The sequence below is a fragment of the Stenella coeruleoalba genome (genome assembly GCF_951394435.1).
Source record: "Stenella coeruleoalba genome assembly, chromosome: 1".
Lineage (NCBI taxonomy): Eukaryota > Metazoa > Chordata > Mammalia > Artiodactyla > Delphinidae > Stenella > Stenella coeruleoalba.
Genome location: NC_137169.1, coordinates 1,224,570 through 1,249,561, shown reverse-complemented (window position 1 = coordinate 1,249,561; position 24,992 = coordinate 1,224,570). Strand labels below are relative to the sequence as shown.

General features: G+C 61.7%; 2 protein-coding genes across 3 annotated transcripts; one reads left to right on the top strand and one right to left on the bottom strand.

Annotated features, from left to right (window-relative positions):
• Positions 1-7,586: 7,586 nt before the first annotated feature.
• PEX10 (peroxisomal biogenesis factor 10) lies at positions 7,587-13,870 on the top strand. Of its 2 annotated transcripts, none has more exons than XM_079902211.1 (6): positions 7,587-7,822; positions 8,774-8,854; positions 9,245-9,651; positions 10,886-11,061; positions 11,151-11,283; positions 12,739-13,870. In XM_079902211.1, the coding sequence occupies exons 1-6, from the start codon at positions 7,711-7,713 to the stop codon at positions 12,847-12,849; spliced, it is 1,020 nt and encodes a 339-aa protein (XP_079758337.1). In that variant the 5' UTR covers positions 7,587-7,710; the 3' UTR covers positions 12,850-13,870. The 2 variants fall into 2 exon arrangements, with proteins under 2 accessions (XP_079758337.1, XP_079758338.1); XM_079902212.1 differs by having other exon boundaries at positions 12,138-12,876.
• Positions 13,871-14,612: 742 nt separating this feature from the next.
• On the bottom strand, positions 14,613-24,950 carry RER1 (retention in endoplasmic reticulum sorting receptor 1). The gene is made up of 7 exons (XM_079904216.1): positions 24,721-24,950; positions 21,159-21,240; positions 20,002-20,106; positions 18,117-18,216; positions 16,786-16,864; positions 15,468-15,603; positions 14,613-14,902 (listed from the first exon to the last, which is right to left on the bottom strand). Exons 2-7 carry the CDS (start codon positions 21,237-21,239, stop codon positions 14,813-14,815), a joined length of 591 nt encoding a protein of 196 aa, XP_079760342.1. The 5' UTR covers position 21,240; positions 24,721-24,950; the 3' UTR covers positions 14,613-14,812.
• Positions 24,951-24,992: the final 42 nt, after the last annotated feature.

The following is a 24,992-nucleotide window of genomic DNA, read 5'->3' as shown; positions in this document are numbered from 1 at the left end:
CGAGCAGGGCCGGGATGAGAAGAGGAGGGTCCCCAGAGCCCTCTGTGCCCGAGGCCTGCAGAAGAGATTGCTGTGGAAGTGGGCGTCTCCAGGTCAGAGCTCGGTTTGAAGCCTGCCTCTTCGTAGCCAAGAAATTCTCCCTGAGCTCTGGTTTCCTGGCCCGTAGAGCAGGTGCAGAGAGCCCTTCCCCAACAGGAGACGGCAGGAGCCAGCCTGGCAGGTGGGCACAGACCCTTCCGTGTCTTCACGCTCTGGGACCCCTGCCCTTGGGGGCTCTTTCCCCACCCCTGCGCCAGGAGCACACCCCACAGGAGCCGGGCTGCAATCACTGGGGTCCACCCCATGAACAGAGATGGGCCCTGGGAGCCCCTCCCCGATCCTCCCGGCAGCTCCAGCCCCTCTGTCCTGCCTCAGCCCCACCCTCTCCATGAGAGCATCACTGCCAACCTCCGTGCTCCGCGAGAATCTGCAAAGTGTGGCGAGGTCAGTCTCCACGTCACAGTGTGGGAGGGTGCTAAATGGGTCAAACTGCCCCCCGGGGCCAGAGGAAGGGCCCCAAAAGGGACAGCAGAGGTCCTGCCTGGACCACCTCCATCAGAAGCCAGCTCCCCGCGGCCCCGAATGGAATCCTGAGTCTTTGGGCGGGGTGGTGTCTGTTGAGTGCAAGAGGTAAGTCAAGGCTTAGGGTAGGCGGCCAGGAGGAGGGAGGCACAGGGCATGTCCCTGCGTCCCTGCGTCCTTAACCCAAGGACACAGAGCTCCTGACCAGAGCCCCAGGGGCGGCTGGGGGGGCCCTGCACCCACCCTCACCCCACAGTAGTACCCAGACTGGCAGGGAGGAACGTCTCGCTCACCACAGAGGTCCAGTGTCGGGGAGGGTCCGAAGGGGCTCAGAGGGGAGCCATCTGCGGGAGGGGCGCCTCAGGCAGAAGGGGCAGCAAGTGCAAAGGCCCTGCAGCTGGAAGGGCCCGTCTGGCCCCTGGGGCCCAGGGCTGGCTTGGAGTCCCCAGTCCCAGTCCAGCTTCCTCAGACAGAAGCCCCCTCCCTCCCCCAAGGGAGCTGAGGGAAGCATTTCTGGGCTCCTCCCGGCTCTGCCATCTCCACGGCCAGGCCCCCGACCCCGTTCCTCCCCCACCGTCCTCACGCCCCCAGGGGAGGCCGGCTGTGACCCCACGCCCCACTGCCGGGTGGGCCCCCGACCCCGTTCCTCCCCCACCGTCCTCACGCCCCCAGGGGAGGCCAGCTGTGACCCCCACGCCCCACTGCCGGCTGGGCATCAGCCCCTCCCTCTGCCGGCCTCCAGCCGTGTCCACCACTCTCATCCAGAGGCCGGTACCTGCTCGCCCCTCCGTTTTCCCCTGGATGTCTGTTGTCTCTTGAAATTCAGCGGGAAACTCAAGGCCGGGCAGAGAGGACAGACCCCCAGAACAGCCCCGAGCTGGGGTGGCCGCTGCAGTTGCCTTCTCGGAGGAAGGCGAGGACCACCCTGGGGGGCCTGGCGCGGGGGCTGCTGGGACCCCCAACGGGAGCGGATCCCATGGTGGGGAGAGTGGAGGGGGACCCGGAGGGAGCATCCCCTCTGAGAAGTTTTGTGTCTGGACGGGCAGCGGTGGCGGGGGGCGGGGAGGGGGACTGGTGTTTGGATGAAGGAGGAGCACAGGGGATGCTGAGGTCATACTTGGCACCCGGTGAGGGTACCGGCCAGAGCTGCCACACGCAGGGGGAGAAAACTAAAGATGCGCCCTGGGGCCCCCACTCAGCTCTGGCCTCTGGGGACGGGGCAGGGGGCGGGCGGGGGATCCGGAGCCTCCTGCTGGGGACCCCGACCCCTGGCCTCCAACAGACCGGGAGCGACTGTCTGCACACAGCGCCTCGCGGGAGAAGCCCCAGGCCACGCCGGGCCACGCCGCGCCACACGCTGGGCCACGCCAAGCCACGCTGGGCCACACCGAGCCAGGGTCCTGCGCTTCTGCCTCGGGGAGCCCCCGTGCCGCATGCTTGCAGTCCCCAGGCCCTGGTTGCTTCCCGACTCTCACGTCTGAAGTGAGGAGGCTGTGGGCCTTCAATAGCATCGGCTCTTCTACTTTGAAAGTAAACACCCCGAGGTGGCAGAGGGGCTGTGAGAGCCACTGGCCGTTGGCAGCTACCGGTCGCTGTAAATCAGGACAAACCCCCCAAAACCAAAGTCAGAACCACGTGGACGCAGAGGTGGAAGCCAGCGCACGGTGGTTCCTTCCAGCCCTGGCCAGCGGGGCGCTGGCAAGGCAGGCCGTGGCCTCGGGTTCCCGGCGAGCACTGGGGCCTGTCCACTCGCTCTGGCCTCGGAGCTCGGTCCACACAGACACCCTGAGCGCTGCCGCACGCCAGGCGCCCGCTGGGAACAGACAAGGGAGCCAGACAGGAGACGCCCTCGGGGACTCTCGTCACCGTCACCCAAGTCCACAGACCAAGCACTGCTGCTGCTGAGATGCTTGCAAACCTCTGAGGTCCTACCACCCATGGCCCCCACGCCACCTCCCAGCAAACCCCGAGCAGCTCAGCCCCCGGGGCCCACCCGTGAGAGGAGCCACAGCGAGCCTCGGGCTGGCCCACGCCGTCCACGCCACACACGCGTGGGTCCCGGGGGCTCCCCGGCCCAGGATGTAAGACTCTCTATCCTCCATTTGGCAGGTGAGGACCAGCACAGAGGTGGCAGCCCCCGTGGCCACCCCCATTAGGAGGATGCCGGCATGGGGACAGTGACATGGGGGGAGGGCGTCTCCAGGGAGCGTCCAGCACAGCCCCCTCCACGAAGAGCCCCCAAGCAGGCCTGACCTCCCTGTGCTCGTCCACATGCGGAGCCCCAAATGGATGCCCTTCCTTGGGCTGGAGTGAGGCGAGCGTGTGGGTGACCTGCGCCAGCCACTCTCAACACCCCTGCCCAGCCAGCGGCCTCTCTCAGGCCGCCCTGGCTTTGCCTGGTGCCCACAAATCCTCACTCTTCTGGGTGCCCCACCCCACAGGGTCCTGGCTTCGCCCCCCTCCCTCCAGCCCCAGGGGAGGCGGGGAGGATGGCCTCTGGTCTGGACGGAGCCCTCCCTCTCCTGTCAGTGCAAAGCCTCCTCCTCCAGGAAGTCCTCCCAGATCACCTCTTCCTTGGGCCCTTAGTGTCCAGGCCTTAGTTACCAACCAGCTCAGCCCCAGATGATGATTGCACTCACGCCACCCCCACCCACCCTGGCATCAGGCAAAGACTCTGGGATCCAGACGTGGGACCAGACAGACCTAGGATTCACCCTGCACCTGCTGTGGACCAGGCAGGGCCTCTCCGAGCTCTGACTCTTAGCTCTGCCACACGGATGGTGGCCCTTCCCTCCTTGGCCCCTCAGGCTCCAGATTCCTGTCCCGCCCCCTTGAAGCGCCGACAGTGGCCCACCGCCCCGGAGTCCCAGCACACCGCTGGGCCAGGAATCGTGCCTGCCTGTCCCGGGCCAGCACAGGGACAACAGGCCCTGGCCACCGGCAGAGTCCCTGGCCAGCCCCTGTGTCCTGAAATTGCTTGACATTACTTCCAAGACCAGCCCAAGCCCCAGGCAGCCCCTGTCCTGCCCCACCTAACAAGCCCCTGGCAGGGCACTGCTCTGGGTCCCGAAGCAGGGCCTTCCCACACCTGCACTGGGGGAGGCCTCTGCCCAAGGGCTGTTGGGAGTCCCAGCTCAGTTCTGGGGGGCCGCCCACCTATGCCCACGACCCCTCCCACCCCAGGCAGCCCGAGCCCACCCTGTGCCCACTGCACCCCCGCCCCACGCACCTCAGGGCCAGCTCCACGGCTGCCTGCTGGGGTGAGGTGTGTTCCCAGACCTCCCAGCCAGCCACCACTGCCAGCTGGAGGAGCCTGTTCTCCAGGTTTGCCCCGAAGGAGTGCTGCGCCCTAAAGGTCAGTGGGGAGCGCAGGCTCTTCCCCAGTCCCTCCACCCCCCAGGCGCTGGCTGCAGGGAAGGGGAGAAACAGGCTAGTCCGGCCCCAGGCCTGGGGCTGGAACTGCAGCTGCCCACCCCCTATGCCCCACAGAGGGCAGCAGCACCCACCTCTGCTCCACACCCCAAAGGCGCCTGCCCAGTCATGGACGCAGGCCCACAGCAAGGCTGGTGCCCAGCAACCCGTGTCTCTCCACCCCCACCACTGGGTGGGCATCTCAGCCTCGGTGACCCCTCTGCCATTCTCCAACAGCGAGAAACACCCGCTCCTCCTTATAGGACGGGGATACACGGGGGTCCAGCGAAGGCTCTGCCTGGGAGTACCCCACCCCACAGTCCCAGGGCAGGGGTGCACCCAGCCCGGTGTCCGGCCGGCCTCGGATGACCCTGAGCCCTGGGATTGGGCGGGAGGGGTCACACAGTGAGACTGCCTTGGCTAGAATCAGGGGCCTCGAGCTGGCCCCCCTTGCCCCTCCTTCCTTCTTCCAACAGGTGCTCCTGAGCCAGGCTCGACGGCACAGCAGCCACCCAAGCAAGAAGCCCGTGTTGGGTGAAGCCGGCCTCCCAGGAAAGGGACACAGACCAGCTGGCCACTGGCTTGCCCACCAGTCAGCTGGGTGGGGCTGTGGGAGGGTGGGAGATGAGTGGGGGAGCTGGGAGAGTGAGGGGAGCAGCAGGGCCATGCCCACCCTCCAGGCCAGGCTCAGTGAACGTCCCGGAGGAGGGACCAATCTGACAATGGGAGGAAGTGAATGAATTTGGTGGTGATGTAATCGGGAAGAACATTTGTATTCTACTATAAGTTAATCACTACAGGGATGTTGCCTGTAAGTGTAAATTCTGCATAATGGCCCATCTCTGTGAACCCTGCTTCCCAGGTAGTGAGCATTAAGCTAAAATACCTTCGTTTAGCTCACAGGAAACATCCTGACCAGGCCCACGTGTGAATGACTGCAGGGAGGAAGAAATTCACACACCGCCTCCGGGCTGACGGGAACCAGGAAATGTTTGACTTTACTCCCTCCCCTCTTAGTACAAAAGGAACCTGGATTCTAACTCAGGCACAGTGGTTCTTTGGAGCACGGGCCCACCATCTTCTCCGTCTGCTGGCTTTCCAGATAAAGTCATTACGCCTTGTCCCAACAACTCACCTCTCTATTATTGGCCTGTTGTGCGGCGAGCGGTACGAGCTTAGACTCAGCCTGCGTCTGCTGATGCGCGCGGAGTATACGCTTAATATCGGCATCTCCATTCCGGAGACCAGAAAACTGAGGCCCGGAGGTCAGGCAGTGCGTGTGAGAGGTCCCAGTGGATGAGGTCACACAGCCGAGGTCACAGCAGGTTCCTGGCTCAGCACGCTCGGTTTGTACACAGCAGTGGACATCAGGGCCCCACGCTGGGGCTGGACCCCGGTCAGATACCTCTGCCCGGTGCGGGTGGCCGCTTCCCCGAAGTCCACACGGCTCTTCCCCTTCCTGTCCCAGAAGCCAGGACAGAAGTCACACGGTGAGGCCTCCAGTAAGAGCCCTCGTCTCTCCAGCCCATCCGGAATCCCAGAGCCCGAGAACACAGCGGGCAGCGCACAGGGCTCGGGCTTGCCTGGCTGCCAGGGGACCCGGAGAGCTGACTTCTGATGAGGCAGAGACTCCTGTCTGTCCCTCCCACCCGCCTTCCCTCTGAAACCACCTCGTCTCCCTCCCTGGCCGTGTGGCCATCTCTGCACCCGGCGAGTCATCACTCTGTTCTCCTTTGGTTCTGATCCAGATTCACTCTTTGGGGTGAAATTCACTCCCCAATCCATAATTCTACCCGCTAACGTGGTGGAGCAGATGGGCCCACGGCACCATCTGCTGGCCATTCTGGGCTCTGACCCCCAAACTCAAGTCACAGTAGGGGCCCTGGGGCACCAGCGGCAACCCCAAACAACCAGCCCCGAGGCAAGTGAGGACGCCGGGGAGATCTGAACCCAGCTGGACCCCAGGCCGCACATCCCCAAAAACAGACGCTCGGTAACACTGTTTCTGGCCTTGCCCTGCCCAGTACGGCTGTGCTGGTTAGAAGACTGGGAAGGTGCAGTTCTGGGCAGGGAGCCGGGACCAGCCAGTGGGGGAGGTGCCCTGGGCAGGCCCCACCCCTCAGGCTTCCCTAAGGAGCCAGCCGGTGACCCTGAGGAAGGGGACAAGACCTCTTCCAGATCTGACTCGGTGCCGGTGGACACTGCGTCCATCTGTGCAAGCCCATAGGCCAGGGGGTCTCAGGGGCCAGCCTGTTAGTTAGGCAGAAACTGTGAGGCCTCAGGGTCTCCACCTGGCCCCTGCCCGAGGGCGCACCCCTGGCTGCAAACCAAAGCAACAGGTGGCCTCTGCGACTAGGAAACTGGGTACACAGACAGGGGCACCGCTCCAAAGCGACACGGGGGCTTCGGTAGCAGGAGGCACTGCGGGACCACGCAGGTCCTGCCCCTTCCCTCTAAAAGGTGCCTGCCTGCCTGCCCCTGGTGGAGGCCCAACGAGCTCTGAGCCTGTCCCCAAGGCCTGGTTCTGTGTCGCTGAGCTGTGCCAGCCTGTGCACGTACCCACAGCTGACGCCCAGGTATGGGAGAAGTGAGGCCAAGAGCTACAGCCTGTCTCAACACACGCCCTCCGGGCCGAAGTCAGGGGGGCCCCGTGGCTCCCCCGCCCCCTCAGCCCACTTGCCTTCTTTCTCTCCTGCTGGGCCCACAGCTCCCCTTAGTGCCCACAGGACAGGGCCCTCTGGTCTGTCTGGGGTATCCCTGCACCCCCTCCACTGGGGCACACATACAGATGCCATGACCTGCTCCAGACCCAGAGCCCTCAGGGCACCCCCACTGCCTCCTCCCACTGCTCTCCCCCCAGGCCCCTCCCCCGGCCCTGGGCTGCAGCTCAAGTCCAGCCGTGGCCTGTGTCGGGGCGCCGGGCTCTCCTAGCTCCGTCCCCTCAGGTGCATGGCCTTCCAAGTTCCCCAGGCCCTCTTTGGTCCCCTCTCTGAGAGCAGCTGGGAGGGGTCAGGGGTCTGCACTTGTGGGGCCTGGGCAGCCGCCAGTAGAAACACCGCGGTTCAAGAATCAGAGCTCCCTGCTCCGCCCCAGGCCGCAGAGCACCTTTCCTGGGCCCGCAGTGGGGGTCGCGGGGATGAGAACACACGAGGTGCCAGCGCCCCGCAGAGGGTACTGCAGGGAGGGAGACGAGCGCCCTCCTTACTTCCGGCCCCAGGGGACGGGCAAGTGCCTCCCCACCGGGCGTCGGCACGCCCCCTCTAGCTCTGATGCCTCTCGCAGTACCTGAGGGCTGTCGCCGAGGCCGCTCGCCACCCTGCGCCGCTCAACCCCCCACCCCGCGCACCCGCCCCCTCCCGCACTGCGCCCGCTCCTCATCCGGGCCGCGTTCGCCCCGTACGGACCGCGCACGGAACCCACGGCCCTACCACGCGCTGGGCCCCGTCAGCCCCCGCCCCGCAGCAGGCCCCGCCCCGCAGCAGGCCCCGCCCCGCAGCAGGCCCCGCCCCGCAGCAGGCCCCGCCCCGCAGCAGGCCCCGCCCCGGAACGCGCGCGCGCCGTGACGCACAAGATCTGTGACGCACAAGGTCTGCCCCGCACGCCGAGCTAGCGCCATCAGGAGGCGCCGCCGCGTGGGCGTGGCTATCCGCTTTCCCGCAGCCGCAGGTCATCAAGATCTCCCCGGTCACCGCGATCTCCCCGGTCTCCACGGTCCCCGCGGTCCCGCAACCCTAGGCCATGGCCCCTGCGGCCGCCAGCCCCCCGGAGGTAGTCCGCGCGGCTCAGAAGGACGACTACTACCGCGGCGGGCTGCGGAGCGCGGCAGGCGGCACCCTGCACAGCCTCGCGGGTGAGCCCCCGCGAGGCCGCGGGGGCGCGAAGCGGGCCGACGAGCCTCAGGCCCTCCGGTCATCCCCCCGCAGGCTCGGCCAGGCCCTGCTCGCCCCCCCAAGACCTGAGGCGAAGGAAGGAGCGAGCGCCCCGGGCTTTGCCCCCCTGCTGCCGGGGGCGGGGGTGGGGGCCGGGCACCGGGCGTGGAAGAGTCCACGGCTCTGGGGACACGGGGAGTCTCCCGTGGAGCAGCGGCGTCGGAGCCCAGTGGAGGGGCAAGAGCGTGGGGTGGATTCCAGACGACAGCGGGCTCCTCTTCGGAGTAGCCGAAGCGAGGCTGGGCCGTAGACTCGGGCGGGTAGCCATGGGCAGGTTTTGAGCAGGAGAGGGACACGACACGATCAAAACAAATGGCCCGTGTATTCGTTTTGCTAACACATTCACTTACTCTGTGCCAGACACTGTTCTTCGTCCTTCAGAACGTTAACTCATTTTATTCTCGACACACCCCTGTGAGTGGGACCTGTTGCTAGTCCCCTCCTTAGAGACAGGGAAGCGGGGATTCCAGAAAGATCTTGTAACTTCCTGAGGTCACAACCAGCAGTGTGGGGAGCTGGGATTTGATGCTGGATGGGTGGTCTCGGCTTGAGCTCCTGGTCACTGTACTACACTGTCCTTGTGGCCCTTCTGGGCTCTAGAGCAGTTGCCCAGGCGGGTCCTGGACGGGGAGGTGGCTACAGGTTGGTAAGTTCTCAGGATACTCAGTGGCCCAGGCGAGGCAGATACAGATGGAGCAGAGTGGACAGCACAGGAGGCCAGGGAGAGAACAGAGTGTGGTTTAGGACAGTATCAGCCGCGTGGAAGGGTGACGGGGCTGGGCCTTGGCAGCAGGAAGGAGGCTTGTTCCTAATCCTTACGCTGCACCACCCTCGCCCCAACCCCTCAGAAATGACGTGGTTCCTCCTCTCAGGTGCGAAGAAGTGGCTGGAGTGGAGGAGAGAGATTGAGCTGGTGTCGGATGTCGCCTACTTTGGCCTCACTACACTGGCAGGTAGCAGCCCCTGGCAGGATCTCAAGGCCCACAACACACGCCGAGCCCAGAGGACAGGAGAGGGGCTGTCAGCAGAGTGAGAAGCTTCTGGAGGTGCTTCTCAGGGCCCCCGGAGCTGGGCCGCATGCAGCCTCAGGGAGGGAGGGAACCCCGAACCCTTTCCCTAGGTGGGAGGCCAGGCCCTGAGCCCAGGCTGGGGCCTCTGGAAGCTTTGCCGTACCCCTGTCACATCTGTCTGGGACCATTTCTCCATGGCTGAACCCGTGGCCCTAGAGGGGTCCCAGCGCTGAGCCCTGTCACGGGGCCTGGGCTATGAGGATTGTAGGGACCCAGTACGGAAGTCGCTGGCAGGTCCCTGCCTGTCTCTCTCACCGGTCCCTCTCCCCACAGGCTACCAGACCCTCGGGGAGGAGTACGTCAGCATCCTGCAGGTGGACCCGACCCAGGGCCGAGTGCCCTCGAGGTTGCGCCGCGGGATACTGGTGGCGCTGCACACCGTCCTGCCCTACCTGCTGGACAAGGCCCTGCTCCACCTGGAGCACGAGCTGCAGGCCGATGGTGACGGCGCCTGGCCCTCACGGGGCAGCCTGGCCCCCGGCGCCCGTGGCCAGTCAGGGACAAGACGCTGGATGCGCCGGTGCACGGCCGCCCTGACGGAGCAGCAGCAGGGGACGCTCCTGCGGGCTGTGTTGGTGTTCAGGCAGGGCCTCGGGTGCCTCCAGCGTCTCCACGTCGCCTGGTTCTACATCCATGGCGCCTTCTACCACCTGGCCAAGAGGTTCACAGGCATCACCTACGTAAGTCACAGGTGCCGCCTGGGCCCGCTCTTCTGCAGGGGACCTCCGTCCCCGAGCACAGTCACAGGGCCAGAGCTGAAATCCTTCACTGGAAACGTGGGTCTTGTCAGGTCCCGTTTTGCTGAAAGACCTGCGCAAGTCTGGTTTCCGTAAACCCTGAGGGTAGGGCGAGTCTGTCTTCCTGCCGCCAGCACGTGTGGCCGCCCCGCTCTGTACCCTGAGCGCAGGCCTGGGGCCCTGGCTCCTGGGCCCCGTGTCCACCCTTCCAGGCCGCCCTGACAGAGGGTCAGGTGTAGGGACACCCTGATGGTGACCCTACAGCGACCCTGTTGCCGCCAGCATCCCCGCTAGCCTCCCCTGGGCTCCGCCCGCCGCAGGAGTCTCAGCTGATGCCCTTGCTCCCAGGTTCACCCGGAGGGCCTTCCCTCGGGCCCCCTGCCTCCCCGGAGGTCTCCAGGCTCCCTTGGCAGTGCTGTCCCGGCACGTGCACCCCCTCTCCTCAGCCCAGCCCCAGTCCTCACCGCGTTTGCTCTACCTGTTAGGTAGGGTGTTTGCTAAGTTGCTGCCACAGAGGGGCCTAGAAACACGGGCCCAACCCAGTCAGGGCACTGGGGGCTGCCACGGGGCTCTTCCTACACAGGCAACCAGGGCCCTGCCCCTCGGGCTCCAGGCTCTGGCCAGTCTGGCTGACCTGACTGTCCCCATTCCCTGGGGGGAAGGAGACAGAAGCGGGGGGCAAGCAGCTTTCCCTTGGGGGACGTGGCTGGGAGTCCCAGCTGCGGAACATCACCCGGGTAGTCTGGTGCCTTGCTAGAAGCGGGAGCTTCTGTTCCTCCCACGGGGCTGAGTAGCGGGTCTGCCACGCTTGGCGCCCCTCCCATCTCACTGGGCGCCGCTGCTCAGGCTTCCCAGTTCTTTTCCTATGAGGCTTGGGGGCCTCGTCGTCCCCCCTCTCCCCGCAACACCTTGCCTGCAGCCTAGTGACTGCAGGCTTCGAGGTTCGTGGCCGTCCTCGCTCAATGCTGGGCTCCCGCTGGGGGTGAGGCCCTGAGCTGTCCAGCTGCGCCCCCCCAGCTGCCACCCAGCGCAGAGCCTGCCAGGCGCTGCTGCCCCATCCCGCAGCCAGAGGGCAGGCCTTGGCTTTGTGCCACAGGGGAGGCCTGGCCCCTGGGCCACTCAGTGCCTCACGCCAACGGATCATGTGACTGTGCCCCCCTCCCCGGGTCCCTGACAGCTCCGTGTCCGCCATCCGCTCGCAGAGGACCCTCGGGCCCGTGCCAGCTACAGGCTGCTGGGGCTCGTGTCCCTGCTGCACCTGGCACTGGCCGCGGGCCTGCAGCTCTACGGCTTCCGGCAGAGGCAGCGCGCCCAGAGGGAGTGGAGGCCGCAGCGTGGCCTGTCCCACCGCAGGTGCGCAGGGCTGTGCCGGGGCGGGGGCTACCCAGCGCCACACGGAACTCAGGCTCAGTTCTGTCCCATCGTCCCCCCTCTCCTGCCAGGAGCTACGCAGAGAGAGCAGCTTCCAGAACCTCGCTGTGCACCCTGTGCCTGGAGGAGCGCAGGTACTCGACGGCCACGCCCTGCGGTCACCTGTTTTGCTGGGGCTGCATCACCCACTGGGCCGACACCAAGGTGAGCGTCCTGAGCGTAGGCCCCCGGGCCACCCCCGCTGCACTGGGCCCGCTGCCTGCCTCCACAGCCACGCTTGTTCAGTGGTGGTGGGGGGGGGGGGCTATTTTTAAAAGCCCCCAGCTGGGATGGAGGCAGGGAGCTGCGGTGGCCGGAAGCCTGCTGTGACAGCTCTGCTCCCAAAAGGAAGGCCCCAGCCACCCACCTGGGAACCCTCGGAGCGAGAGCCGCCTGCTAGGCCTTGAGATCTCAGGGTGTGGGGTCCAGGGGGCCAGAGCAGAGAGCTCTGCCACCTTACTCCTGCGCTGGCTTCAGGGAGGGGCCGGTCCCGGGCCCCCGTGTACCCCCGCCCCGTCTCTCCTTGGGGCCTGAGGTCAAGCCCGCCTCATTACTGGGATGTCCTGTCCACACGCTGCCCAAGGAGCCTTCCTCAGGGCCTGCAGGGCGCGGCGGCTGCAGCCTCCTCCGTGGGGTCCAGGCCGCTCTGCGAGGCCCCGGGGCACACGCGTGCCTGGCAGGCAAGGGGCTGACCTTCCCGGGCCACGAGGGACCCGGCCCTGAGGGTGGGGACAGGGGACCCGTGAGCTCACACCCAGAAACTCCAAGAGGTTCAGGGCAGCCATGGTCGTTCCGCGGCCAAGCGCCCTCCCTTCTCCCAAGTCACCCATGGCCTGGCCATCTCCTCGCTGGTCACCGTCCCTGCTCTGCTCCCCAACGGCCTGCATCATCTCAAAAAAATGTTTTTCTGTCTTAATGGAGACATGTGTACATCCGTGTTTTACTGGAGATGCCAGTGGGGGAGGGACCCCCGGGGTTGTAGGGGTCACAACCCGTGACCTTCCTCCTCCCCCCCACAGATGGAGTGTCCCCTCTGCAGGGAGAAGTTCCTCCCCCAGAAGCTGGTCTACCTGCGGCACTACCGCTGACCCGACGGAGGGAGGAACCCAGGAGTCTTTCCTGATGTCAGGAGGAAGTTTATTCTCAAGGTTGACAAGTTGACTGTACTTGCACAGAAATCATGAAATTCTCAAGTCTTTTATTCTTTGTCACAGTAGATACTGTGCCAGCCGCCGGGGAGGACAGGCGCTAGACCTGGACCTGGCCGTGAAATGGCTTCAGGGCAGGTTGGGCAGGGCCTGCAGGGCTGCCAGCCAGACAGCTCAGCACTTAAACAGAACTTCCCTCCCTTCCCCAAACCGGTCATTTATATCCAATACCAGGCACACAGTGAGGGCAGGGCCAGACGGGCCAGGACTGAACAAGGGCCGGAAACCAGCAGCCTGCCTTCCCAGCGTGGTCAGTCTTCCAGCCCAAACGACCCACAAACCTTAACCCTCGTCACTGGAGCTGGCTTTTGGGGCGAGAGGGCACAGCCCTTCCCGGAAAGTAGCCGTGATTGCCCCCTAACACGTTGGGCAGGTGCCTTCTAATAAATGTCAAGTTTGTTTCCCGTTTTAGAAAATGGAGGGCTTCCCTGGTGGCGCAGTGATTAAGAATCCGCCTGCCAATGCAGGGCACAGGGGTTCAAGCCCTGGTCCGGGAAGATCCCACATGCCGCGAAGCAACTAAGCCTGTGCGCCCCAGCTACTGAGCCTGCGCTCTAGAGCCTGCGAGCCACAACTACTGAGCCTGCGCGCCTAGAGCCCGTGCTCCACAACAAGAGAAGCCACTGCAATGAGAAGCCCGCGCACTGCACCGAAGAGTAGTCCCTGCTCCCCGCAGCTAGAGAAAGGCCACACTCAGCAACAAAGACCCAACCCAATGCAGCCAAAAATAATAAAATAAATTTTAAAAATAAAATGGAAGTGTGTGTCCTGGCCTCTGAACACGAGCCGTCTCCTCCTGCTTGGAGCGCCTGGCGGGCTCCAGCCAGCCTGACCCACTGAGGCCACCCGTCTCCAAAGCTGGTGGTGGGCCAGCTCGCCTACACACCGGCTCACTGCTGTGTCCAACACACTTCCTGCCACCTTTTTTGTTATTTTCAGGTTTTTACATCTACCTAAGCTGTGCAGAGACAGGACTTTGCCGTAGGCATCCTTACAACAGCAAGTCCACAGAAGTGCTGGTGTGTTAGCGCCGTGAGGTGAACGGAAGCCCGTGTGGAAGGGGCCCTCCCAGGGCCCCTACAGGCTGCTTCTCCCTCCATGTGACTCTGTGGGAGCGGTGATGCAGGAACAGAGACTCCTCGGTGAGCAGAGGTCAGCCCCAGAGGCAGGCCGTGACCGTGGGCCCTGCTCCAGACAGCCAGGAGCCCCAGGGGAGGCTCCACGGTTCCCAAAACCCCTTACTTACACTCACCAAGTGCCTGCAATTTCCCGTATTTCAGGCCTGTGCATTTACCAGGGAAACAGTATGAAAAACAAAACAAAAAATAGTCTAGAGTTTGAACACCTCAGGTGCCACAATGTGGTAATAAAAGTACCGATTTGGACATCATTTACACATGAAGTTAGAATTCAGGATCAGGTACACAAATGGTCTTCATACGGCCTCTTAAAAGCAAGAGGAGCTCAATTTCAGCTATGCAAAACCTGGCAAAAGAAAAGCCAGGCGGTAAACACTCGATGTCTGAAACCCGCAGACAGATGGAAACGGCGCTTGCAGCAGGGAGTGGGAACAGACCACCGGTGTCTGGGCCGCGGCCTCAGCAGCACGGCCCGCCCTCCAGGGAGGCCGCACTCCCCCGCCAGGCCCTCACAGTGCCGGAGGCGTAGCGGGTTAGATGAAGACTACAGGAGAGCAGGGACGTTGTCTTTAATGAAGTTGGAATTAAAAAGTCACTCGGTAAAATGTTTACGAGTATTGGTTTTTATCACATCAAAAAAGTTCACATGCAGGTCAGAGCTGTTTCCCTGTAGAAAGTGGGAAGCCATGTGTTAAAAGCCACAGAACTGGCTGCTCCTGCCAGGTGTATCTGAAAAGGGGCTGCTGCATGAGAACACGTTTAAGTTAAAACAACCCTTCACGTATCAAAGAAATGTGTCAAAATAATCTCAAACAATTAAAATATATATATATTTATAATTCCAGGCCCTCAGAAGCAATCATGGTAGTTAAGAACGAAGTTTTGAGTCATCATGATAGAGGCCAACTCAACACATCTCTAGCGAGATGAAATTCGGAAACCGGCATTAGAGCCCAGAGTTGCTGCAGAATCTCCTTCCTCCACGCGCCGGACGGACAGGCGAGCGTCCTCCGGGGCCACGGTGAGCGTCCTGGGAGGCAGCAGCTGGCGTCCTGGCTCCTTCCGCGGGCCCGGCCCCCCGCCCCCGCCCCCCAGCCCACACGGCTGTCCACCCGGCCTGCCCTCTGCAAGGCCAGCGTCTGGACGCCTGACCGGCACTGGAAAATAAATCAACGCGATTCGGTTTAAATGCCAGTTTCTTCAAGAACCTGATATTTCAGTTACAAATAATTGAAGCTCCTTTTTAAAAAGAAAATAACTCCCTTGTAATCAACTACTTTATGTGAGGAAAGAAGACGGCGTCACAGCAACTTGCGGCCGTCCAGGGCCCGCGGAGGGCGGCCGCGTCTAGCTGGCGAACGTCTTGCCCACGTCCTCCTTCCCCTTGTACGTCCTCTTGCCGTGCGTGAACGGGATGTACCGGTACTTGATCATGTGCTGGGGACAGGCAGACGCGTCTCAGCACGGCTTCCCCGTGACCCACCTTCCCTCCAACTCTGAGCCCCACCTTCTCCACATACCGGGCGTGGAGCCAGAGCTCCGGCAGACGCCCCCGTCCCCCCACTGCCCAGCGGAGCCAGCCGAGCTGCTGGAAACCCTGAGGGTGTGGGATGGGCTTCGTGACGCCCTGTGTGCCAGACGGGCTAGCGCTACTGAGCTGGGGACGTGGGCTGGGTGGCACCCGGGCCCAGGTCGTTGGGCGGGTGGGGAGGCCAGGATGAAGCCGCACCACCCTGTCTGGCCAGGCCCGTTCTAGGGCGATGCTGGCAGGACACACCGTCCAGGAGGTCCTGGGCCCCGACTGTCCCGCAGTATGATGTGCCAGACCGGAGGGTGTTAACCGGCTGTGCTGTGCTGGTGGGGAGCGAGCACCACACCCATCGACCTGCAGGGAGAGCAGGGGCCACACGGCCCTCCCGTGTCTCGGGCCCGAGCCGGCTCTCCCAAAGCTACCAGTACTGGGTGGCACTGTCTCACGGTGCAGAATCATCTGGGTTTTTACCTTTATTTGCCTCTTCATCGTGATACAGAAAAGCATGATGAAGTACATGACCAGGATGGGCCAGAACACCGGGACGTTGAATGCCTCAAAGAAGGTGCAGACCATCGCCACCAGGATGCCCTTGGTCGCTGCGTGCCTACCGGAAGGAGAGAAGGTCAGAGCCGGACGGCGGCCCCGAGGAGGGTGTGGGTCTCCACTTGCGGAGCGGGGTGGGCGCTGCGTGTGGCGTGTCTGACGTACTACGTGTGACCACGGACACAGCGTTCTTAGTCCCTTGGACACTCGAAGTTTTCTGAAATTACAGAAGTGTAAAACAGCAGTGGGGGCCCCGGCACTGCACAGGCCAGCAGCTGGGGGATGCAGATGCCCCCCATGTGCTGCTGGGGCCCACGTCTAGAAATCCAGTCCCGAGCCTCAAGGCCTGAGTCCCACACGCCCAGCAGGCCATCCCCCAGTGGCCGAGCAGTGTCCCCAGGAGAAGCAGGTGGAGTCAGGCCTCAGGGCCACCCTCCCTCCGGCTTAGGGCCCAACCCATCAGGGTCACAGCCCTCCTTAAAATCCCCCTTGGTCTCCCTTTCCTAGAGAACAAAGGCCACCTCAGAGGACGGGCAGGACCCGGCCTTGCCCACTGCCCACCCTCCCCCGGCAGCCCTGGGCCCAGCGTTTCACACTCATCCCACAGGGACTCACCGAGCGCCTGCACGGCCACCCCTGCACCAGGAGGACAGGCTGAAGGGCGGCAGCTCTTTGCCTTCACTTTTGTGACAACACAGGACAGACACGTTCACAGACCAGCCCCCCCCGCAACACACACACACACACACACACACACACACTAGGGGGTCACCTCCATCCTCCTGTCACATTCGTACTTGTCACAGCGTCACACACACGTGACCGCCTCCAGGAGGCCTGGGGACGCCCAGGCCACCCCGAGGACCGAGTGGGGAGAGAGCGGGTCCCCCTTCGGGCCACCGGGGGGGCGCCGTGCACAAAGCAGCGCCCCCCCGAGGCCAAGTGTGCCACATACCCGGGACCCGCCTCCCCAGAAGCAGCTTCTTTGCTGCGGCATCGAGGTGCAGCAGTGTTACCTTGGGAGGGGGTGGGCACTACAAGGCCCCGTGACCCCCCTCCACGCCCAGCAGGCACGCTTCACGTTCTGGGTGAGTCAACGTTGAGAACGAGGAAACACAACAGAACTGGCGTTTCTCCAAGGAGCCTAAGCTGCTGGCTCGCTGGGACCGAAGCGCCCGCCCCCGTCTCACGGCCGTGCGTGGGCACGGGCGTCTTTCGCAACCACCGTTAGGAAGTGACTCACCAAAACTTAAACTCTGGGAGCCTTCGAATGAAGGGCCGGAACTCCTCATTCTGTTTGGTTGGTAACGAGGGGCCATCATCTGAAAGGCAGAATGTCACCCGGAGGTGAGGCACACAGTGCACCTTGTCGTTTCCACCGCTGCCCTTTTAAGGTTCCCTAGAGCTTGTGAACCAGCAGGCCTGATACGTGACATACAGATTGACATCCTTTAACCGGACATAAAATGGGGACCTTCAGTTGATTTAGAAACCGATTCACTGCTTTAGAAAATCTGTATTAGAATTTTTTTTAAGACCAGTTTAAGCGATCACGTAAAAATTCAACCACACGCCGATTTTCAGGAACGTGTCAACTGTACAACACGAGGTACAGGGAGGATGAAAGTCCACAGCCCACGAGAGCACACAGGCGGGAGCTGTGCATCCACTCTCAGGGGCACTGGGCTCAGGACGGCCACCCTCTGCAGTGAGCCGCGAGCCGGGCCTCGGGCTGAGGCCCCCAAGCCGCCTCCCTCCCCAGTTAACAGATGGAGAAACTGAGGCCCACTGAAAGGGCCTCTTGTTTCCTAACCCCCCAATGCAGCACCAAACGAAAGGGCTGTTTCCTTTGCTATTTTCATCAAATACTCCACAGAAAAAAATACACAGGCTCCCATCGTGATGTGAACAGGCTGCATAAAGCGTGCCTCTGCCGTTAACAACTGGGCCTCTGACTCCATGGGCTCCACAGGAGCTGCGGCGGGTTTTCCCAACAGTGGCTGCGACGCGCCGGAATGGAGGCCTCAGCATCCGGTCGTGAGCCATCCCCACCCCCAGCTGGCCCAGCAGGTGTGTGCCAAGGCCCCCACCTGGCCCAGGTATGCCAGGAGCAGCCAGACACGAACCTTTCAACCCATCGTCCTCAGGGGACACTGGGGGGCCAGTGGCCTCAGTCAGCCATGTGGAGCCGCCGTGGAAGCTTGCTTTTGTGAGAAAGGGACCTAACAGGCAAGCGTGGAGGGGACGTGGACGGGCCAGCTACCCAGGAAGCAGGCCCTGGCTCCCCCCGCCCCTGCGGGACCTCAGCAGGTTCCACAGCCTGACGGCTCACTTTCCCCTCTGCCACACGGGGATGACAGGAGCGCCTGCCTCCTGTGACTGTCACAAGGGCTTAGCAAGTCGTTCCACAAACTTGCCAGGATCACTGAAGTTGCAGGTACATTTTAAGCACCCAGAGAACAGTCCCCAAAATTTAGATTTCAAATGTTTCCAGAGAAAATGGAGCAATCCTGGGAAGTATAGAAAACCCACAACTCTCCCCAAACAGAGCAAAGTGGACAGTCTCTACTCTACCTGAATCTTCCATTAAGGAAGGATCCACTTTTGGAGAAAGGAAAGCTATGAAGAGATTTAGATGGTAGATTCCCAAGGCGTAGGTCACGATGTACCAACCCTGGAAGAGAAGGAGAAACGGTCAGTGAGGCCACCCTGAACCCATTCCCTGTCTGGACTGAACCAGGACATGGAGTCGTAACAAGTGACGGAAGTGCAGTGGGCATCCGTGCTGACAGTTTCTCTTAAACTGCACCATGGGTCTGGAGAGTGGATAAGCCAAGGTCCACACGGCAAACGTCTTCAAGGGTCCAGTTAGGTGCACCCAGAACGTAAAGCCACCAGCCCCCCGGAAGGCAGCAGAAACGGGGGTGCTTCACAAAGCCTCACACCCGACCTGCACAGCCGGGTCACAAGCCCTGCTCTCGGCCAGGGGCGCCTGACCCAGACGCAGGCTCCGGACCAGCCTGAGACACTGGGGCTCGAGCTCCTTCCGGCGGGCGGTTCACACCACCGCACACTGTGTCAGGAATGTTCATAACGTTTGCCCAGAAGAAAACCAGAGCCGGAAAATCAGTAAACCAAGCCCAAGTCAGCAAAGTGTCGTGGACCCAAACCCCCCTCGGGCGACACAGAGAAAGGGGCACACGTGCCACATGACTCGCTCTTAGAGGACAGACTTCATCCGATCAGAACCACAGCTGCACTGCAGGACCAACTGTAAAAGCCTAAACATTTTCACACAAACAAGATGAGCCCTTTCTACCTTAAAACGTTTTCAAGTCAAACAACAAAGACCTACATGTGCAGAGTTAACAGCTGAGTTAACTCTGCACAAGGAGGAGTTAACACACAGCTCCTCGTGGCGGGCTGAGTCTGAAGAGACGCCAAGTCGGGTAGAGACTCAGCTCAGAGCACAGGAGAACCAACCCGTACGAGATGCACCCGCCCCCGCCCAAATCCCCCAAGTCAAGGTTTCTAGGTCATTCATTCCACTGAGAATGGACCAAGGTCCAGTTTCTTAAAAAAATCTAGACCCGATCACAGCAAACTGAACATCAGTTATGGACACCCAATACAGACCGCACCCTGCTGCAGAGCTGGACCGGGGCCCCACCGCCTTTGCGCCGAGCCAGGGCTAGGCTTCCTTGTAGGAACACAGACACAATACCATCCAAGGACAGGTCTCTATGCTTAGCTCAGGTGAGAATTCCCCAGAGCGCTGGACGCAGCATAGCATCCAGCAGGTGAAGTACCCAGCCACGCACACACGTACTCCTAAACCTTGGGAAATACCTGGAAGGAGGGTGTTTGCTTTCAAGGAGGGGGAGAAAAAGCCTCAGCCTCCTTCCTCTGGACAGAAGGGAACATGAGCTGCCCTCCTCTCAGGGTCTACAGAGCACTCCCGTCCAGGAGCCCAGCACTCACCAAAGGTGCGGGGTGGGCGTCCGTCCCCTGGAGGAGCCGTGCCGCCCTCGGTCACCCCACCCGGCCCTCCTCGGACACCAGCACGGCTCACGGCACCCAGGGAATGGGGTGGCCAGTCCGGGTGATTCTGTCCCTAGAGTCCCCAGCCCCCGTAAGTCCCGCCCGAGGCAGGGTCAAGGAGCGCCAGAGGGTCCCCTGTGCAGACGAGGACACTGGAGAGTGCTGTCACCTCACCAGGCTCGGCTGACACCAAGACTGTCCTGGGAAGTCCAGCAACAGAATACAAGGAACTTAGAACGGGATGTAAACATTTAAAGACAGTCACCGAAGTCTTTCTTATACTTGGTGCTTAGCTGTAAAATTATCTTCAGAGACCCTTTCCTTCACCATAAACCCACCTAATCCAGAGACAGAAGGAAAAACAACACCCCAGCCAACACCACAGTGCAGTGACTCGTCACTGCCACCCCCCACCGACCTGCAGCAGGTAAACTCGGATCATGTAGACGAAGCTCAGGCCCAGCGTCACCACCCATCGCACAGCCGTGTACGGCGTAGACTTGTCGAGCCAGGACTGATAGATCTGGAAGGAGAGTGCCCAAGTTACAGAGACCCTGCGATTCCTTCCGCAGAGCACACTTCTTGCCAGCATTTGCTTCAGATTTTAAGTCAATGGCACTAAACGGTGACTACAGTTAATCCAACATCTGCAGTGTTTCCTGAGGCAAGTCCACCCCTTAAGCAAAAATACTACAGAACCATCTCTTGCAGCACGTAGTCCTACAGCATCGGCCCAAGGGGCCATCGTGGGGAGACTGGACTTAAACCCCAGAGAGGATGGGACAGAGAAAGGAGAATGTCACCACCCTGCATGTGGGACTCCACCCGAGGTCCCGTCCCGCCTCCCCCGGAGCCGGTCCCAGCCCGCCCAGGAGCCGCAGAGCTGACTGCCTTAATCCTTAGATTCACATATGTGCACACGTGTGCCTACATACACGTGTACATGTGTGTGTAATTAATATACACGTGTGTAGTCTAAATTTAATTTTGAGTTTTTAATTATGAAAAATTTCAACCATTCGTGAGAACGAGCCTCCACGTGCCCGTCACCTGCTTCAATAATTAGGAACTTCTCCAGATGCTAGTTTTTAATTTAAAAAATCAATACAGTTTTAGTTTTGAACCAAACTGTGCGATTCTTCGCTGAGTTAGACTCCTTCCTCCGGAACTCACAGGCCTCGCTGCAGCCCCAAGGGGTATTCCCGCCACGGAGCGCAAGCCTGGGCCAGGGACAGAGGGGCCGAGGGGACGCAGACATGGGTGTCTGGACGAGGGGACAGCAAGGGCAGAGCAGGGGCCGCCAGGTCCATCCCGCCCAGGAGCTAAGAATGGTTTTCACATTTTAAAAGTTGTTGGAAAAAAACACAGAAGACAAGTACATGGCCTGAAACTCAGCAGACCCAGCACCCTCACGGCAACGGGAAAAGCTTCTGAGAGGGTGAAGAGGGTGAACGAGAGACCCAGGGAGGGGCCGCCCACCCTGCGGGGTCTGCCAGCACACTTATGCCCCAGGGAAACGTCCCAGGGTCAAGTCTCATTTAAATGTTTCCGCAACTCAGTGACCCGAAAACCAACCTGTCCAAGTCTTGTGAAGAATCTGTACACCACAGAAGGTTTCCCGTGGACGGAATCTCCCACACTGTCACCTTCTGACATGCTGTATACAAGAAAAATACAACATACTTTTAAATTAAATAAAAAGTACTCAAGGACTGGATCATTTTGCCCTATTTTCATCCACACCACCAAGCAGGTTTCCTCAGCATTCACTGTTTCATCCACGCCGTGGCTTCCTTCTGTGTGTCTTTACTACCAGTCACCCAGAAAAAAGAAACCAGCCAGCGACACGCTTTGGTGGAGAGCCAGGAAGGCATGTGACATGCAAAGCAGCAGCACCGGGTGGACTTTCGTTCCTGCTAATGTCACCTGGCTCACACTCCTCCGGCAGGTCCCCAGGAGCCGCCCTCGCTGACGGCCAAGTCCTCTGGCCCCATTTCTGTGTCCACCTCCCGGGGCCGGTCCACAGCACGGGCCACCGCGCCCAAGCCTCCCCGGGGCTCGCCAGCCTCCAGCACCTCCTCCTGCCACTCCTCGGGCTCCCCTCGGTGCCCCCACTTCTCTAGGCCCCGCCCTGGCCTCTGTCCAGGCCACTGCCCACGGTGCCAGCTGTGCACCTCCAGGTCCTCCCAGACCCGATCCCCACTCCGTGACCAGGATCCTCAGGTGATCATCCGTCTGCGTCCCAGTTCCTTATCTGTGCGTGGAGGTAATCCTATCTGCTCCTGACCATTTCAACATGCCCTGCGATTCCATGCGCATCTAGCCTGTGAGAACCCAGGTCACTAAGGGAAGCCAAGGGCATCGTCACCCCTGTTCCACAACAGAGGATCAAGCCCCAGATAGCTTAAGCCACTTCTCAAAGTTAAGAGTAGCTCTGACCTCAGCTCCTGCAGCCCAACACACCCCTGCCTGAACCTCGGGACCAGAGGATGCAGAGGATGGAGGGCCCTGCCAGCCTGAAGCTGGTGAAGACGCCGGGGCAAAGCTCTCCCTGCCCGCAAACTTGCGGGCAGCTCCCTCCCGATCTGGCACCACGGCAGGGCTGGGGACCAGAAGTGGACTCCAGCTCGGAGTCTGTTTCCAGGGCCCCTGAGTGGCATGGCTGTGCGGGCTCAGTTTCCTCATTGGGGAGATGGTACCCGCTGGCACAGCGGCCCTTCCCATTCAGACAGAAAACCACGGCTCCCGACGGCCCGAGCTGCCCCAACACCCGGCCTGCGCACAGCGGGGCTGGGGCCTGAACCCACGCCCGCTGACACGTCCTCGCCACGTGCACTGAGCAAGTCCGCAGGCTCACGACGCGATCCCGGGTCCCAAGTGGAACAACATGCCCGTTACAGCTGACCCTCGAAGAATGCAGAGTTAGGGGCGCCGGCCCCCAGCAGTCGACAAGCCGAGTATACCTTACAGTCGGCCTCTGGATCCGCAGTTCAGCCAACCACGGACTGTGCGGTACCGCAGTACTTTTCTCGTGAAAACAATCCACACGTGAGTGGACCCATGCAGTCCAAACCTGTGTTATTCAAGGGTCAACTGTACAACTCAGGTATTACAATAACCTGAGCAGTCCCACCACACACGTCATCACATCTGTGCTGAAAAGTCTGTCATTCAGTGACGCCATTTCCTGGAGCCACCGTGTGGAGGAGGCCAGCTAGGCCAGCGGGTGCAGGAGTGCCAGGAGTACCGCGGAGGAGACTGAGAAATGCCCTTTGCTCTCAGGGGAGCCGAGGCTGAACTGAACAGGCGAACTCCTAGTCCTGTCTTTTGAGAAGGTGGGAAAAATTACATTTTTTAAAAGTGGCTACGTTAGAACTTGTTACCTAGGACAGCCAGCCACCCTCTTTAGGCCAGAGCCAGGCCAGCAGAGAGCTACATCAGTAACATCATTTATCCTTCGGCTCCAAACAAACTACCCCTTATTTTACTTTTTTATGACCAAAGCGTTTACCTTTAAAACGCTTCTACTTGAGCTGAGGCATGAAGATGACCATTAGAAAAACCTGGGTATTCCTTTGAAGTACGCGCCCTAAGTAGAAATGACTGCTTCTAAGTCTCATTCTTTCAACTGAACGTGTGGAAAATCTTCCCAAAACAAAACAGCGAACTTCAGATCACCTGGCAAACGACATACGTGGTGACACACGGCTCCACACCATGGCTGAGCTCGCGTACAGCGACGTTTAGAACGTGGACTTTGGAGTCAAACGGCCTGTCTATGGCGTGACCCGCAGGCCACCTCGGCCGGCCCCACTCCGATTTGTAAAGCACCGTAGGCCCCTCCCGGGCCTCTGTGGGAGTGAGCGGCCAGCCGTGTTAGCATCAGCAGCAGGGCTGGCCCGTAGGGCGACCGACGGAGGGAGGGAGCGAGTGGGTCCCCCTCAGACACGAGTCAGACCTGTTCCCAAACGGGGCAACCCTCACATGGCTGGGTGCCTGCGGTCCTCTTCCCTCTGCTGTTCCAAGGCCGCCGCCTCGGGAGAGGCCCCCTGTGACTGTCCAACAGGTGCCGGTCCCTCACATCATGTCACCCTGTTTTATTCTGTGTGACGATCGTTTCTGATTGCTTTCCGCTTTCTCTCTCTATTGCCTCCTACTACAACGCAAACTTCTTGAGGGGGAGCCTTGTCTGTCCACTGCCAGTCCCACGGCCCACAGGGCCCGGCACAGAGCTCGCAGTGGGTAAGTTCTCTGTTGGATGTCACTGTTTCAGGCTCAGCCTCAAGAAAACAAAGGCAAAAATAAGACAAAACCATTCCAAGCAGAGACCAGAAGTATCACGTCTGGAGATTTGCGTACAGAGTTCCAGAGTCATCACTGCACCTGTCTGTGGAGTGGACCTCCCTCCTCAGATGGCCCCCGTTACACAGAGGACAGTCCCGCCCGGTGCACGGGTCACCCACAATTTGGTTCCCACTGCCTCTCCGTTCATCCCCCTCCCCATTCCTCCTGGGTCCCCAGCGTGGTAATTTTCCACACTTTCGCCCTCTGATGCTGTTCCCTCCGCTGAAATGCCCTTCCAGACCCCATCCACTCGAGCGCTCGGCCAACCCCCGCCGCCGGCTGCTCCCTCCCCTGGGCGTGACCACCTTCCCGTCTCCACCGGGCCCTGACCACACCGTACCTGCACCACCACAACCGGGGGCCCCGGGGGGTCCGCCTTACACATCCCCTAAAGTGAGACCCACCCGACCGAGCAGCAGGCGCCCCGGGACGCTCCCAAGCCCAGGTGCCCAGGGCAAGTTTCCGGAGGAAGCTCTGGGCCCAGCACGCGGGGCGCCGTCGGGCGGCTCGGCCCGAGCGCTCGGAACCTTCGGTTCGCAAAATGGCCAGGACTCGACCTCAAGACACCCAAGTCCACCGCGACGCTTCCTACCCAAATCCCGCAGGCCGCCCTGGGTCGGCGAGGACACCGAGGCCCCACGGCCCGGGCCGGGCGGCCGACCCCTTCCAGGACGCGCCAGCGGGGGGCGGGAGCCGGTCAACGCGGCGACCCCAGGGGCCCCGTTCGGCCCCGGCCCCGCGCGCGGCCCCCAACACCCCGGCCCCCGCCCCGCCCCACCCCACCCGCCGGCACCTCGCGGTCCACTGCGGCCGAGCGCGGTCTCCCGAGGGCCGCGGGAAGGAGGACGCGAGTGGCTGCCGCGCCGGCGCTTCGCTCGGTCCGGGAAGACGCAGCCGAGCACTTCCGCTCCGTCCTGAGCGGCACCGCCTCCCGGGCCTTCAAGATGGCCTCCGGGGCGGGGCCGAGAGCCTCCAACCATTTCCGCTTCCGGTGCGGGCGCCCAGGCCGTTGGCGGGGCGGTCGCGTCGGCGGAAGGGACGTAAGCGGCGGAAATTCGCCGCGTT

Bases quoted from the DNA above. Each gene is read 5' to 3' on its own strand.
- PEX10 (XM_079902211.1), top strand. From the start codon at position 7,711: ATGGCCCCTGCGGCCGCCAGCCCCCCGGAGGTAGTCCGCGCGGCTCAG. The intron at 8,855-9,244 runs GTAGCAGCCCCT...CTCTCCCCACAG, and splicing joins TGGCCTCACTACACTGGCAG to GCTACCAGACCCTCGGGGAG. The intron at 11,062-11,150 runs GTGCGCAGGGCT...CTCTCCTGCCAG, and splicing joins CGTGGCCTGTCCCACCGCAG to GAGCTACGCAGAGAGAGCAG.
- RER1 (XM_079904216.1), bottom strand. From the start codon at position 21,239: ATGTCAGAAGGTGACAGTGTGGGAGATTCCGTCCACGGGAAACCTTCT. The intron at 18,217-20,001 runs GTCGGTGGGGGG...CTTCTCTTCCAG, and splicing joins TCCGAGTTTACCTGCTGCAG to GGTTGGTACATCGTGACCTA. The intron at 14,903-15,467 runs GTAAAAACCCAG...GCCTGTCCCCAG, and splicing joins CGATGAAGAGGCAAATAAAG to CACATGATCAAGTACCGGTA.